The 15535-nt window shown below is 35.6% G+C and overlaps 1 protein-coding gene and 1 long non-coding RNA gene across 6 annotated transcripts; both read left to right on the forward strand.

Annotated features, from left to right (window-relative positions):
* Positions 1 to 3044: 3044 nt before the first annotated feature.
* LOC114758251 (uncharacterized) lies at positions 3045 to 5639 on the forward strand. Its single transcript, XR_003741767.1, has 4 exons — positions 3045 to 3137; positions 3923 to 4009; positions 5320 to 5426; positions 5542 to 5639. It is a non-coding gene; the product is annotated as an uncharacterized LOC114758251 (long non-coding RNA).
* A 3191-nt stretch (positions 5640 to 8830) lies between these two features.
* Positions 8831 to 15238, forward strand: LOC114758250 (protein ENHANCED DOWNY MILDEW 2-like). 5 transcript variants are annotated; one of them, XR_003741766.1, is made up of 5 exons: positions 8831 to 8884; positions 12223 to 12373; positions 12714 to 13442; positions 14106 to 14176; positions 14791 to 15238. XR_003741766.1 is itself a non-coding variant. In XM_028947284.1 (4 exons), the coding sequence occupies exons 2-4, from the start codon at positions 13423 to 13425 to the stop codon at positions 15084 to 15086; spliced, it is 387 nt and encodes a 128-aa protein (XP_028803117.1). In that variant the 5' UTR covers positions 12188 to 12373; positions 12714 to 13422; the 3' UTR covers positions 15087 to 15238. The 5 variants fall into 5 exon arrangements, 4 of the variants coding, with proteins under 4 accessions (XP_028803117.1, XP_028803119.1, XP_028803120.1 ...); XM_028947284.1 differs by lacking the exon at positions 8831 to 8884 and having other exon boundaries at positions 12188 to 12373; XM_028947286.1 differs by lacking the exons at positions 8831 to 8884; positions 12223 to 12373 and adding an exon at positions 12403 to 12567.
* Positions 15239 to 15535: the final 297 nt, after the last annotated feature.

Genomic DNA, 15535 nt, shown 5'->3' on the forward strand with positions numbered 1-15535 from the left:
GTTTCTCATAAGTCTAGAATTCACTCTCACTCTCCCCTTGAATGACAGACTGCTGATAGAACGATGTGGTCTCATGGAAGGTGACATCATAAGTAATAAAGAGGCGTTTGGAGACAGGATCATAGCATTTGTACCCTTTTTGAGATGAAGAGTAGCCAAGAAAGATACAACGCAGTGCTTTGGGGTCAAGTTTGCTAGAATGATGGAGATGGACATAGGAGGTGTAGACAAAAATCTTGAGGGGTAAGGTATTTTCCAGGTATGGGAGATTGAAATGTTGATGAAGAACTTGGCGTGGTGTTTTATAGGACAAGGGTTTGCTAGGTATGTGATTAATGAGGAAAGTAGCAGTGAGGACGGCATCATCCCAATGGAATTTAGAAACATGACTGGTAAACATGAGTGCCCTGGTTGTTTCAAGTATGTGGCAATTTTTTCTTTCTGCAATTCCATTTTGTTGGGGACTATTAGGACAAGTGCTCCTATGGACTATACCGTGCTCAGTGAGGAATATGGATAGTGTTTGATTAAAGTATTATATGCCATTGTCTGTGTGAAGAGTCTGGATTGGCGTTTGGAATTGAGTTTTGATCATGTTGTAAAAGTTGACAAAAATCTGAGGAACTTCTGTTTTTTCTTTCAATAAATAGACCTAGCTTGCACATGTGTGATCATCAATAAAGGTGATAAACCATTTGGGGTGCGAGAAGGACCCCACAAATCGCTATGGATGGTAGTAAATGGTTGTGAAGCACGGTAACGATGGTGAGTGAAAGAGGTGTGATGATGTTTAGCCTTTTCGCAAGAGTCATAATGAAATTCAAAAAGATCTTTATTAGAAAAAATGGATGGAAACATTTGAGACATATAATGGAAATTGGGATGTCCTAACCGTTGGTGCCATAACTCCAATTCACTAATCCTAGGGAGAGACACTTTATTACAAGACTTAATATGTTATGGAGGATCATCATCAAGGTAATAAAGACCATCGTACTCATTTGCACTGCCAATCATCATCCTCGTCAGCAGATCCTGAAATAAACAATGAGTGGCATAGAAATTAGCATGACAGCGTTCCTCCCCAGCCAGTTGACTAACAAATAATAAATTGCATTTCAGATTTGGCACATGTAAGACATAATGAAGAGCTAATGAAGTGGAGACCTTTACAATACCAATTCCAGCAACAAAAGAATCAAAGTCATCAGCAATCTTAATTGTGAAGCGGTTAGTCATAATAGTGTAAGAAGAGAATAGAGACCGGTTATCGATCATATGATTAGACGCACCTGAGTCAACTATCCAGCAGTTCCCAGAGCATTTACTTTTAATAGATTTCAAGGCTGTTAAAAAATTACCTCTTCTTACAACAGTGGCAGTGGGTTGTTTGGAAGGTTGCTGACTTGTTTGCATTATTGTGCATAATTCAATGATTCTGTTTAATGGGTCTTCTTGAGATGTGGAAGCACTGTCCGAGTCACCTCCCTTTTCAGTAACGTAGCCTCTGTTTCTAGGTTTTCGGGGCTTCCAATCATATGGTTTGCTATGCAGGTCCCAACAAGTGTCTTTGGTGTGACCTTGCTTCTTACAATGGTCACACAAGGGACGACCCTTATTGGGTTTTTGGTCATTTATACGAGCAGCAAGGGCGGAGATTTCAACAGTGGGAACCTGAGAACTGTGATCGTCCTTGAGCATGACTTTACACCTTGATTCTTCTTTCCATAGGAGGGCAAAGGCTTCTCGGACACTTGGCAAGGGTTCGAGGCTAAAAATATGCCCCCTAGCATCATCATACACTGAGTCTAGGCCAGCTAACAGTTCAAATAACCTCTCGACCTCCCTCTCCTTGTGATCAGATGCAGCGTCGGTGGAACAGTGAAAAGTTCGGTGGTTCAGCAGGTCCAACTCCTCACAAAGGGAGGTCTTTTCAAGATAATACTCATGGAGGCTTCGGGAATTTTGTTTCGTGGACTAAAGTTGAGATCGAATCTCAAATACTGGTGAGATGTTACCATTGTCGTCATATGCTTCACGAACTACTTCCCAGATTTCACGTGCAGTTGGGAGGAACATTAAACTCTTCTTGATTGTTGGCGCCACAGCGTTCACCAACCAGGATTAGACCAAGGCATTTTCGGCCTTCCACGTGGCAATGCCTTTGGTGTCAGACGATAGAGGTGCAGCAGTGTCACCGGTGATATGACCCAGTCGACTGTGACCGGCAAGGGCGAGAGACATGGACTGTGCCCATTCTTGGTAATCCTCGCCAGTGAGCTGTTCAGGGACAATGAGGACAGATAAGGTCTCCAAGCTCGCAGTAGCTGGTCGAGACCCATTGACGGCAAAGGAACCTTCGGGACCAGTCGACATCAGATGTGAGGATTCAAGCCGAAGGTTCGACTTGTGGTTGACTTCAGATGAATCAGACAAGTTCTCAGTGTCCAGTGAATGCTCTGATACCATGAAGGACACCGAGAGTGCTGATTCAACTGTGTATTATTCATCTCAATAAGGTATGATTATATACAAGAATGGAGGTCCGCCGAGTTTAATTGTATGACCGAGAATCAAGGGAGGAAATCAGGGAATATGCAATCAGATTTAAAACAAATTCAAGTCCTAATATTTACACACTCAATCCCTACAAAATCGGATTTGGATTCTCACACATTATGCTGGGTTTTATGATGCTGTTTGTGCAATTTGTGATAATGGTGGTGAAATCCTGTTGTATGTCCTTATCATATCTTATCTATGATATAAAGACACACTTCCCTCAGATTACCTTTCCTTATTATTTAGTAATTAAACCTTTGTTATCTTGTGTTAGTATTTTTCTTTTAATGATGCAGTTGTGAAGGGAAATGCCTGAGATCATTCCATGCAACCATATATGTTGGTTTAGATACATGCGAATCTCTTGGCTACACTAAGGCTGAAGTTGATGCAAGCACTCTGTCTTACATATTCAGTGTCCCCTCTTATTGATTGGAATTGTCTTGTGCTAATGAAAGCAAATCTTGCTTTTACAGGCCATCCCAAATTTCTTCTATGCTAATTGTAAGTATAAGCAGCATCAGTGCTTTGTCTGTGGAAAACTGGATTCGTCTGATGAATCTTCTAATATAGAGGTATATTTTAAATCTAATTTATTTCCCCCATTTTATTATGTGTCTTGCTTTTCCACTGTAGGAGGATTTCATATGAAAAACATCCAACGATATATATATAAATTTTATTTTTCATTCTTCACAACTGTTTCTTTGTTTTTTAATATGGTTGATCCTTTAAGAAATTAATTAGTTATAATTTTCATTATAATAGTATTAATATTCAAACTTTTTGTTCAACTTGTTTCTTCCCCTTTCGTATTGGACCCATAAGCTAATAATTTCTCTAAAGATTCTATTTCTTAGTAGCAATAAGTACATATGTTGTGAAAATAGAGATGGTAATGAAGGAATATAGACAAAAGATGGTGTTGCAGGTGTTGAAAGATTCATGGCTTTTAGGATTTAGTCACATGATTGTCTTATGAATATTCAAGAATCTGGAACCTTGAATATCTCTATTCCTGTATTTAGATACCTTTTCTTTCTCTTGCTCTGACTTGTTTATATCTAATTTTGGTTCTTTTTTTCCTTTGGTATCTAGAGTCTAAATATCTACTTGTCCTTTTGTTCTTGAAATTAAACTTGTTATTTGGTTCATAGGTTCATAACATGTAAAAGTAAAGTACTTTGTCGTTTGATTGTAGGTATTCCGTTGCATTGTTTCAACTTGTGGCCATTATTACCATCCAGAATGCGTTGCGAAGTTACTGTCCTTTGGTGTTGATTTTGAAAGAGGAGAAATACGAAAAAATATTGCTGCTGGGAAATCATTCGTGTCCTCTTCATAAATGTTCATTGTGTAGGAAAGTTGAAGATAAGAATGTTCATGACTTGCAGTTTGCAATGTGCAGACTCTGCCCTAAGGCCTGCCACAAGAAGTGCTTACCCAGGTAGTTCTCCCCCTCTCCACCCCCTCTTTGTTATCAATTGTAAATGTTCTTTTTGATTTAGAGGTAAATGTTCTTTTTGGTGCTGGTTTTATATATCAGACTTATTGCATATGTTTATCAATTTTTTCCCAAATTAATCCTCTTGATATTCCCCGAACAATAATCTAGTAAGAGAGGAAGGGAGGGAGGGAATTAAAGAAGATGCTTAGAGTGTTTTTAAAAAAAAATCATATTAGCTAATTTAACTAACATCTTTAATCTGTTCAAATTAGTTAATTAGGTCTTATATTAAGGACCGGAGGAGTATGATAAGAAATCTAAAGATTGGATGTAGAATGCCTTTGTGTTTGCCATAATCTCTCTATCTACATCTACTTTCTTTAAGCAGGGAGATTGCCCTTATGGGTACTGACCAAAGAGCTTGGGAGGATCTACTTGATGGTCGAATTTTGATGTACTGCATGTAAGTTCTTATTGTAATAGTGGTGTTAAAACTGAAGTATGAATACTGCTTGAGATTTATATGTCTCTCACCTTATGCCATATAGTTTGGCGCACATTTAGGGATCATGAGATAGTTCTCGAACTCAGGACTCCAGTTAAAAATCATCTGGTATTTCCTAGTAGGGAAAGAAGAAAGAATGAAGGCCCTTACAATGTACTATTAGGTCAAGAGAGGGTTGCCACTTCATCAAGACAAGAACATATTACTGCTAGAAGAAGAATCATAAATATAAAATTGCCAGAAAAGGTAATAGTGGCAGGCGGTAGCATTCGCAATGGAGGTTCTGCAGAGATTACCAACAAACACTCCAAACAAGATATAAGTATCTTATCAGGATCAATTAGGCTTGATGTAGTTGGAAAATCTTTGAAGGATGAAAAGAGGTTTCTTCCTAGTAATTCCTTTTAAACAGCTTAAAGCAAATCACCTTTGAAAAATGATAACCTATCTTGTAGTTCAAGATTACATCCAGATAGGTTGCCGCAGCAAATATTGTCTGTCTAGTGGAAGAACTGATAAAACCATCCTAGAAAACCCTGTGGTGAAAAAAGCCAAAACGTTATATCAACTTGCCAACAATGATATGAGAAAACGTTATTTTGTTTGAATGTCACATGTTATGCTTTATTTGATAAAATTTACAAATGGTACCTGATGTCATATGTTTTGCTTTATTCGATAAAATTTACAAATGGTACCTGATTTTTAGTTCAATTGCTTCCATTAGGGCACAACTATTTTGGGTGTTGTTTAATTGCATGCAGAGTTTTGTCATTGATAGAAGAATCTACATCTGAATTTGAAGAGGAAGAGTTTAAAAGGAGCTAGCTACACTTGGTTACAAGTTCATGTTTCTCAGAAACTGCGTTAGATAAGAATCTTACTAAAGGAAAAGTAGAGGGTTCAGTTAAGGTATATCTTAATTTTAGCATCTTCCAGCTGAGGTCATACAAAATATGAGAATTTATGCTAAACTAACTGATGGGCTATTAGCCTTTTAGCTAAAGAATGTTTGACTTTCTCACAGGCAATTCAAACTGCCTTACAAATGTTAGAAGGTGGAGGTGGATGCTGTATTGAGGATGCTAAAGCTATTTGTGAGCCAGGGATCCTCAATCAAATTTTTATTTGGCAGGTTTGAAGCAACATATCTCAAATTATCCTTTTTCTTTTTAGTGAGAAAATATAATTTACAGGTCTTAATTTATTTCAATGTGTCAACTTTTATGATTGTTCATTGGAATGTTATTTATGATGCCTACAAATTTCCTTCAGTTAAGCATGGCAAGTGCTTTCATTTTAAAGTTACTATCATACAGGGAGGACTTCTTGTTTCCACTTTGGGCAATTATTTTGACTACACAGAACCTATCTTGGTCACATCTTCCAATAAAATTAAATTGACTACTATTTGCTATGAATCGTGAATATACCTAACTTCAGGTGTGTTACGGTGGCCAACATATTGATCACCAATACTGCAACAACAACGCATTGTTGATATGATGGGGAACATAGTTGGATTTGTTTGATGATTTAGTGATTTGATGTCTTAGTAATTTTTTTAGGTCTATTCATGTCATTTGTATTTTGATCTTTATACTCAATAATCTCTAGGATTATTTTGATGTTGAACCTTTCACCTATTAAATTAAGTTGAGATTATTTGCCATCACACTCCAATTTCTATACTTCTCTCTCCCCCTTTCCCCTTGCCCTGCATCATGATGTGTTTGAGAAATAAAGTCATGTTCAGGAACCATTGTTTGGGGTCAGACTAACATTTAGTAGAGAGATAAAACTTGAAGACAATAAAATTTCTCCATCTAACACTAGAAAAGTAATAAAATGTGGACTTGGGAGGAGAAAATTCTAGTTTGCATTTCTTCTTGGTAAAACTACATAATACAAAGCCACATATACACAAAGGAGACCTCCAGGGAATAAAAGCCAATGAAACCTAACAAATGCAAGCTAATAAAGTTTCAAAGTCTTAACCAATACTTAGACTTACCTAGAGGTTTAACCAATGTGGTTCAATCTCTTTGCACAAGAGCAACCCAATTCCACTAAAAATAATCCCTTATCTTCGAATAATCTCTCTTAGAAATGAGAACATGCAACAACAACAAGCAGCCTTATCCCACTAGGTGAGGTTGGCTACATAGATTGTATGATGTCATTGCACTCTATCAACAACCAAATCTTCAGTTAGAAATGAGAACATAAAAGGAGAAAAACTCTCATAAAGATTAAATATACAAATGAAGCACTTGATGAAAAAGATGACAATACTAAATGAGAGTTCAACGTAATTCCTGTTGTCAGCACTTTAATAATGTTTCCATCTATTACAAAATGTTGTATTGTCTTGTGCAGTTTGTACTTATCCTTTATCTCATTCTTCCATATACTGAAACTAAAATTGTTTAGTATTCAATAATTTTGCGCTTTGTTTGTAGAAGTTTTGTAAAACATTTTAAAATTATTATCGTAAGAGTTTCATTTTGTGGGGCACATTTTCCTTCTATCAACAAAGTTTGAAAGTAGATTTTTATAAACCTCTGCAACATGGCTTTTTTGGAATATTCTCTATACTCTTAGTTCCACTATTCTTGCTTTCCTCATTAATTCGATTTATTTTTGCATTTGTATTTTCATTTAAAATAACACACAGTTTTAACTCAACCTATATTGTTCAATAGTTAAAGTCATAGGTTGCGCCTATCTTCTTTCCTTGTCTCTCTCTCTAGTGGTTTATTTAAAATAAGGGGAGAAACAATGTTTATAAGTTTGGTAGAGATATCTATCAGTTTGTAGTTTTTGCTATACGCTGTATGGCTCTCAACATTATGGATATTCTTATTAAGTTGTATCATAGACATCGTTGACTGTATATCTGTCAAAATGATTAGAGGCTTTTTGGACAGATAATTATAATACTTATTATTAGCTTGATTGCAAAGGTAGCTCAAGGTCTACCTAGCACCTTTTCTTCATTGGAAGAGATATACTTCTTTTGGGCGCCATTTTACAAAATTAGGCAAGCTTAATGAGGTAATACTTCTGAATTACTGACATCAGGAAGAAGATTTTTTGCGATCAATTGTTATCCCTTTTTTCTATAGAAAATCAGAACAGATGGCTGAAAATACCATCTTTTATAGGTCTTGAAGCAGTAGAGTAGAGTACGTATATTGAGGGGAGATGAGAACAAAGGTCAATCCCAATAAATCAGCAAGATTCAAATAGAAAATAATTCCTTGTGAAAGTTAACAAAAACCAAGAATCATAGGGCAGTATAATAGGAAACAATTAGCTAAATAGAGATCCAAGAAAGAATAAAGCCATTTGCATTCTATTATGACCATCCACAAATACTTCCAGAATCAGACGCCTTCAGCTATTTAAAGAAGAGATTGACACTAAAGGTCAAAACTTAAAATAAAATACATTACTTAGATTGCAATATATTGCACTGGTGCACAGTTAGAAATGACACTGAGAAGAAAGGAAAAGGGTTCCACTTTCAGACTCTAACGCAAAGGATAACAAAGGGCAGAGTTACAAACCACACATAAAGATGCTACTATCTCCACTGGACAGAATATAACAAGTTTGGCAATCAATCGAGAGGATGGCTCACTCTACTCTAATGGCTAAGCCTGATTCAAAGTTCTTCCTGCCTCTTTTGTGAAACCAAAGTGAGATTTATAGACCAAAAGTGACTTTTACAATCCCCAGTACAGAGACTTTGACTATAGTAGTTCTATATCAACCCTACTCTCTATTTCTTCAAAATAGCAAGTCAAAATTCTACCCAACAAAAAGTTCCTCTCCCTTAACATGTATTTTTGTAGATATTCAAAAGTGGTCCTAACACATTCAGTTCTCATATCTTAGCTATTCTTTGCTATGTCTAGTGAGATTCGTTTCCTGAATAGCCTCACTCCCCATGTGATGTCATTTATGAGCCTTGCAATGTTGTTGCCTATGAGATACTACTCCTGTAGCTTGACTTTGCACATCAGGGCATTGAATGCATCTTGATAGCTGCTTATGAGATACTACTCGTATAGCTTGATTTTCCAGGTGAGGTTAATGTTTTTCAACGGTAAAATTATGCAGACTATATATCCACTTTGTACATTTTTAGTAATTTTATTTTCTAAATTACCAATAATTTAATCCAAGTCTGAAATGGATGTTTCCAAGTAAGTTAGTGCATTTTGTCAGGTTAGTCTCTTGTTGACATGTCCAGTGCTGATTTCAACAGTTTCAGGTCTAATTTCAACATGTATAGTGAATATTTCAGGTTCTAGGTCCTTTGGGCTAACAGATTCTGGTGCAGTAGAAATAGGCTCTCAAAGGTTTGCTTGCCCTCAAAACTCTCCCCTTGAAAGGGCGTTTTTGGATGATAAGACTGATCCTTTAAAAAGGTAAACCTATGGACACAAAATACCACTTGAGAGTAGGAGAATAACATCTGTACCCCTTTTGAGTGGCTGAATAACCCAAGAAAATACATTTATGAGCCCTAGCATCAAGTTTATTCCTATAAGTTATGGACAAATGCAACACAGCAAAAAACCTTTTGAGGTGCAGTGTTAAGTAAAGGCATAGATAGAAATGCTTCAAACTATGGCATAAAAAACCATATCAGCTGGGTTAACCCAAAAATTGGTAACTCGGGGACCTGTCCAAGCCAACTGATGGTCAAACCCAGTTGGAATTTGACCCAGAGTAACCTGGGGGTTTACTTGGGTCACTTTTTTTCCTGAAAAATGCAAGATCCCTGGGAAAGAAGAAAATTTCAAGAAAAAGACAAAAGGTCAGGAAGAAGAGATGAAAAATAGTAGATGAGGAGATGTAAAAAAAAAACTTACTGTAAAAGAGAACTCCTAGAAAGTAATGTAAAAAGAATGAAATGAATAAACTTTTTAGGGTAGAAAGCATAAGGAAAGGAGATTAGGAGAATGATGCTTCAAGACGAGAGAGACATTGGAAAATAAAGAGAGCACTGAGTCAAGTGATCCAAATTGCAATGAAGGAAAAGGAAAATCTGAACTCTAAATTATAGCTCTGTTTGACATGTGTTGCTTGCAAGTTTGTATTTCTTCCTTTTTCTCATTTTTCTAAGATTGCCTCAAATGCCTAGGATCTCCTTTTACACAATATGCAGCATAATATTGCACATTCTTCCATGATCCCATTTGTCCATCCCCCAATATAATTATATATAAAAATATATAATATGAAGAGGAGGAGGGAAGCTGTCTGGTTCCTTTATTATGATATACTCCTTTGGTCATATTTATAGGACAGAAAGAGAAGATATTTTTTGGTAATAGGGCACTAAGAAAATTATTTTATTTAGATGTATAATTTTACCCTTCATTTATTAGTGTTAACTTTGTTTACATGTGGTATAATACATATTAAATAGGGATAAAGTTTAAAAGTTGTTGAATTTTAAATGAGAGTTAATGAATTTAAGGTTTTTCTTGATCTGTGTGAAAGATGTTGGAAGTGACTTATAAATAGGACCAGAGGAGTATACTCTATATATATATATATATATATATTACTTTTGTTATTTAATAGGATATTTTTAAAGATAAATATTTTTTATATAATAACAACAAAGCCTTATCCTATTAGATAAGGTCAGTCATATGGATTGTACGGTGCCATTCTTCTTTATCAACCAAAACTTTGGATAGATTGTTAATTTAAAAATCTCGTTCAAAAGTTATTGAGTGTTCTCTTTGTGCCTTTCATTACCCCTTTTCAAATTAATTTTTGATAATTAAATTTAATATTTTTGATATAAGTAAACAAAGAGAATAGACTAAATAGTAAATTATGAAATTCACTCGACACCCAATACATCAATGATTACCTTATTTATAGACCTCTTATGCTAATTGCCCAAACTACCCCTTTCACCCCTAATTCCCATGTAGGATAAGATTTTTTTCCCCCTCTAGGCCATAGGTTTCTAAGACTTCTAAAGAAAAACCATATGAAAACAAAATTAATGGACATTAAATACTCCAGCATGCTGTTGTATTCCTTCTGTCCAAAGGCCCATTGTGTTATGGAAAGTAAAGAAATAGGAGAGAGAAGAGGAAAGGGAAAATAGAGAAGCAAAGGAGACCAGGAGAAACCAAGCAACTTCAATCAAATTGCAAAACTATGTTGCGAAGGATAATGGGTACTTTTTTATAAGCAAAAGCCCTAATAGATTCATTAGCTATTATACTGGTTGAAATGCTAAGAATATTAGTTGACATTCTTAAAAGGATATGAAATTGATTTTGATCGTTCTACCAATTCAAACATCTAATTCTTTCCAATTATTAGACTTAAGTATTAGTTCTTTTAGATAATTTTCTAGTTTCAGATTTGTTTATAAAAGACTGATCCATAATTGTATATTGTATAAATATCTTAATAATCCTACAACATTAAAAAACTTCAGGTAAATATTGCTATACTAGCTAAATAAAATTAAGAAAGTTTAAGCGACAAAAAATTTAAAACATTCATATGTCAAATGCATCATCAAAGGATGTTGTTGTTGAAATACTTGAATGGTGGAAAGAATGATGAGTTATGAGTGTTGAAGTTTTAGAAGTTGATGCACTCCCACCTCTAAGATTGGTAGACAATGTCCCCATATTTTGACATTGATAAAAGAAATTTAACTTGCTCTTGAAATCTACATTGAGTTAATTATATTCAAATTAGAATTTAAATTATTATTTATTATTTCCTAAGCTCTATAGTAGTAGCTTATTTTAATATTGGATAATGTCCTTAAATATTTTAGAAGTATCCATGAAGGAGCTCCAAGCACCTGGAAGCTTCTTTTAGCTCTTATATGCCCTAAAAGTTTATTTTTATAATAAAAATTACCTTGGCCGTTATTTACCATTAGGTTTGATTAAGATAATGGTTCAGGGCAGAAATGCTACGAAATAAAACATCTAGGGCATATAAGATTAAAAGAAACAAAAAACTTCTCTGTGTTGAGTGCTCCCTCTTGGATACTTTCAGGGTATTTGAACACCTTATCCCTTTTAATAATATATTAAGTTTTGATTGAAAAAAAAAAAAGAAGGTTTAGAAGGGATGGCTCTCAGCCCTAACGAGCTAGCCCTTTTGATTCTAAGCCCTTAGGGCTAACCCGTTTAAGCTTAATCTCCTTTTGAACCCCTTAAAATACTAATTCGGCCCTTCACTTAAGCCTGCCTGATGGGGTTGGCCCATTTTGACGGCTCTACTTGTAGCTTCTTCAACATTTTATATTTGTGGTTTGAGACCACAGCAAAATTTGGGAATAACCCCAATAATACCATGTTCCCAATTCTTATCACACTATACAAAAGGAGGGCTTGGTTGAACTACCAGTAATGGTTTCATTTTCCTTATATCCTTAGCAAATTTGTATCTATGCTGTAGTTAAGGAGCATCTCGATCACGCTTGTTGCAAGGTTCTTGTGAACTGTTTTGGTGAACTTGTTTAAAGCTGGTAGTTCCTTCAATATTTGATTGAGTATCATCTTCTTTCTTTAAATGTGAATGGTTTTGGATCATTTCATGAATCTGGTTGGGTTCCTCTTTGGGCGCAATGCCCTTATCTCAATATGCTTCAAGCTCTTCTTGAATATTAGGTTCACCATCTTATCTGCCTTCTGAGCAGTCGCTGTTACAAATCCTGCTGCTATTGGCCACCAAATCAACAGAGGAGACCGGTTCAAATAGTTCTAGGTGAATGACAGTGAAAAATGGCTCATGGGAAAGGGGGCAGCGGGACATGGTGGCACCTCAGATGTTGTGACCTTCTATTCAATGTATATGAACTGAGACAATAACCGTGCCACCAGAATCCATTGTTTGTAGGGATAAAAGAAGAATATAGCCAAACAAGTAGATTTAAAAAAAAAAAAAAAACAACAACAACCACAAATTAAAGTAAGGCAGATCATCAGTAATTACTCTTTGAAGGTTCTTTTTCTTGAGCTATGCAGCATAAACAGACACCAAGGTTTATACTATTTGTTTTATTTTTCTTGATTTTGGCTTGTACTATGGCTTACCCACCATGGTTAGGTACAAGAATAGCAGTTACATATGTGTCAATACTTTTAGTTGTTATATAGAAATGATCTCATTCTATTTTTTCTTATGCAGGTTGTTGATAGGCTTCATTGGTATGTACAAAGTGGTGATACGGTAAGTTTTTATTCTTTATGCTTTATTTGGGTTCTGCCAATACACTACGTGCCACTAACTTTTTTTGTTTAGTCAATACATAATTGGTACTATTTTAATGAAGCTGATCGCAGTAATCCATGTATGCGGTTTTGATTTGTTACCATAAGTTTGTAGTTTGATCATCCGATAACTCAGCTCCATTTTCATGGTAATATTTAGTTTTCCCTGTCTTTGCTCTGTTGCCACTCCTGATTTCTTTTCCGTCTCAGAGAAGTCGAAATGCCTCAAGTCTTGTAGCAATTGTATCATACACACGTTCTACTGAAGTGTTTAGACTCAATATTGTTCAGTTTGTTCAAGTCATTAATTAACTTCTGTGAAGAACTGTAAATTCTTGTGGCTTATTAGAATAAAAACACGGGATTAAAGTCTCATAATATAACAATTGCGATGGTTTTCAAACACGGGGGCTTGTTCTTTGATGTCAATTTATCATTTTCTCTTACCAGAATGATCAAGTTTCAGTTAATTTCATTATTGCTTTACCATTTGCATTAATTTGTGCTCATCTGTACAACGTGGTATCCTTAGCAGATTGTAGACTTTTGCTGTGGTTCTAATGACTTCAGCTGTCTGATGATATCGAAACTTGAGCAGATGGGGAAAATCTGCTCATTTAAAAACTATGATATCTTCCAGGCTAAGGTTTGGCTTCTGTCCTATTTGTTCTTTTCCATACTAGCTTCTCTTGAAAATTGAAAATTGCCCATCTGTTGTTGAAAGTTCTCTCTCTCTATCTCTATCTCTCTCTCTCTGTCGCTGTGTGTGTGGGTAGCAAATTCTGAGGTCACTCCAAAGTTGTTGCATAGTTCTGTGCATTTTCTGTGGAGATAGTTTCTTATAGATAAAAAAAAAGAAAAAAAAAAGGAAAGAAAGAAGAATCCGTATCTTGAATGTTGCTGAAAAGTTTGAGTTATTTACATGTCCTTGCCTTGTTTGGATAGTAACCAACGGTAAGGCAGATGAATGTTGACTTACTTGAAAAATTACAACTTGTAAACTATGGTGGACATCAATGTTTAAATTAATGACTCGTTAATGGGTTTACATCTTATGTCTTGACCATTTGTCCGATATCTTAATAAGCCTATACGGCAAAAAGTTTCCCTTGATTTCTGTGTTGGCCTATCATGGACAACTTTACAAGTTGGATCTTTCGCTCTACTTTGTGGCTGCTTTCTGGTTCAAATTTAGACCCGAAAGATTCTTGTAGTGTTCATTTATACCATCAATGGATTTTATCTCCCTCGCTGTCCTTTTCCTTGCTTAACATGCTTTGTGTATTGCTAATAGTTTTTATGCTTGTAGAATGATTTCTGTTTTGAGAAAAGAGATTGGTTTAGCATCAATGTTAAGAATTGCCCAACGGTTCTCAACTGGTAAGACATAGTTTTGTCTTCTGACTTCCAAGTTTATATAAACATGAATGCCCTTTTATCCCCTATGACTTGTGACTTCCAAGTTTATATAAACCCGGAGGACGAATTTTCCATCTCCAAGGAAAACCATTCTGATCCCCTATTAGAAAAATTCCTAATTCTCCCTTTGGGGCTTCAACTCTCCATAAAGTTCTTGTTGACAAAAATTTTCTAAAGTTTTTTCTTTATTTAAAAAATGATTAATATCATTGATGGCCCTTATAGGTTGCATTCATTTTGGTTTGATCCCTGAAGTTTGAAACTCATGTTTTTTTGTCCCTCAAATTTATTCCATTTGAACTGTTGGTCCTTATATTTTTATAAGAACTTGGACTTAGAGTTAGCACCGTTAATTGTGCTTACGTGGCATTAACAACAGTTTCAAATTTCTAGAACCAAAACCAAAATGAGTGTAAACTATAAGGACCAATAATAGTATTAATCTTTAAAAAATTAACTTTTTGAAGATTATGTTTTTAAGAGGGATTTGAAGCAAGCAAGTAATGAATTGCATTTCTTCACTCAGTCATTTTATCTGCCTGGATCTGTTGACATACATAATAAACAAATGGAAGACTGGAACCGGAAGCCTCCCCCACTATACCTTTGGAGCCGCCCTGACTGGACGGCCCGGCACGCTAAAATAGTTCTGAGGCATGGCCACATCAAGAGGCAAGATGCAATGCGTGTAACAGGATATCATGTAAAGAACTACCTCATGGAGGATAATCATGACTGTTATCAGCACTGCTCTGGCTTACATGCACCTGATGATCTCTGCACCATATTGGATGGTATTCCGGAAGATAATGGCGATGCTATGCCTGATTGTGCAAGAGACAATGATGAGCTTTTTCCTCCAAGAAATTAAATTGGCATGATGGGTTACCTTGTGAAGCCAAGGAAATGAGCATGGATATGAAATTATCAACTCCGTAGTTTGTGTCTGCACTAATATATGCTCAAAATGCTTTATGGGTGTTAAAAACAATGATCTGAGAATTTTATGACTTGGTCGTGTAATTAGATGGCGAGCGTTTAGTACAAATACTAGATTAACTACTGTCTTTTCTTATGGTATAAGTCTGACCCTGAGGAGTACTTGTATACTTTGCTTGCATCTCATTAGATGGCTCTGTTGGTAATCTTCCATGAGTAGTTTCATTTCGGAGAAACTTTATCTCATTAATGCGGGTAAGCTGTGTGTGGGGTGGGTGATATTGCTCACATGAATATTTTCAGGCCAAATTATACAAAAAGCCTCAGAACTTTTTGTAAATTGCACATAACATTCTTGATATTTGAAAGTTTAAACTTAAT

Source organism: Neltuma alba, unplaced genomic scaffold (assembly GCF_004799145.2).
Source record: "Neltuma alba isolate B1F8T4 unplaced genomic scaffold, ASM479914v2 tig00010684_pilon, whole genome shotgun sequence".
Taxonomy (NCBI): domain Eukaryota; kingdom Viridiplantae; phylum Streptophyta; class Magnoliopsida; order Fabales; family Fabaceae; genus Neltuma; species Neltuma alba.

Bases quoted from the DNA above. Each gene is read 5' to 3' on its own strand.
- LOC114758250 (XM_028947284.1), top strand. From the start codon at position 13,423: ATGATATCTTCCAGGCTAAG. The intron at 13,443-14,105 runs GTTTGGCTTCTG...TTATGCTTGTAG, and splicing joins ATGATATCTTCCAGGCTAAG to AATGATTTCTGTTTTGAGAA. The intron at 14,177-14,790 runs GTAAGACATAGT...AACAAATGGAAG, and splicing joins TGCCCAACGGTTCTCAACTG to ACTGGAACCGGAAGCCTCCC.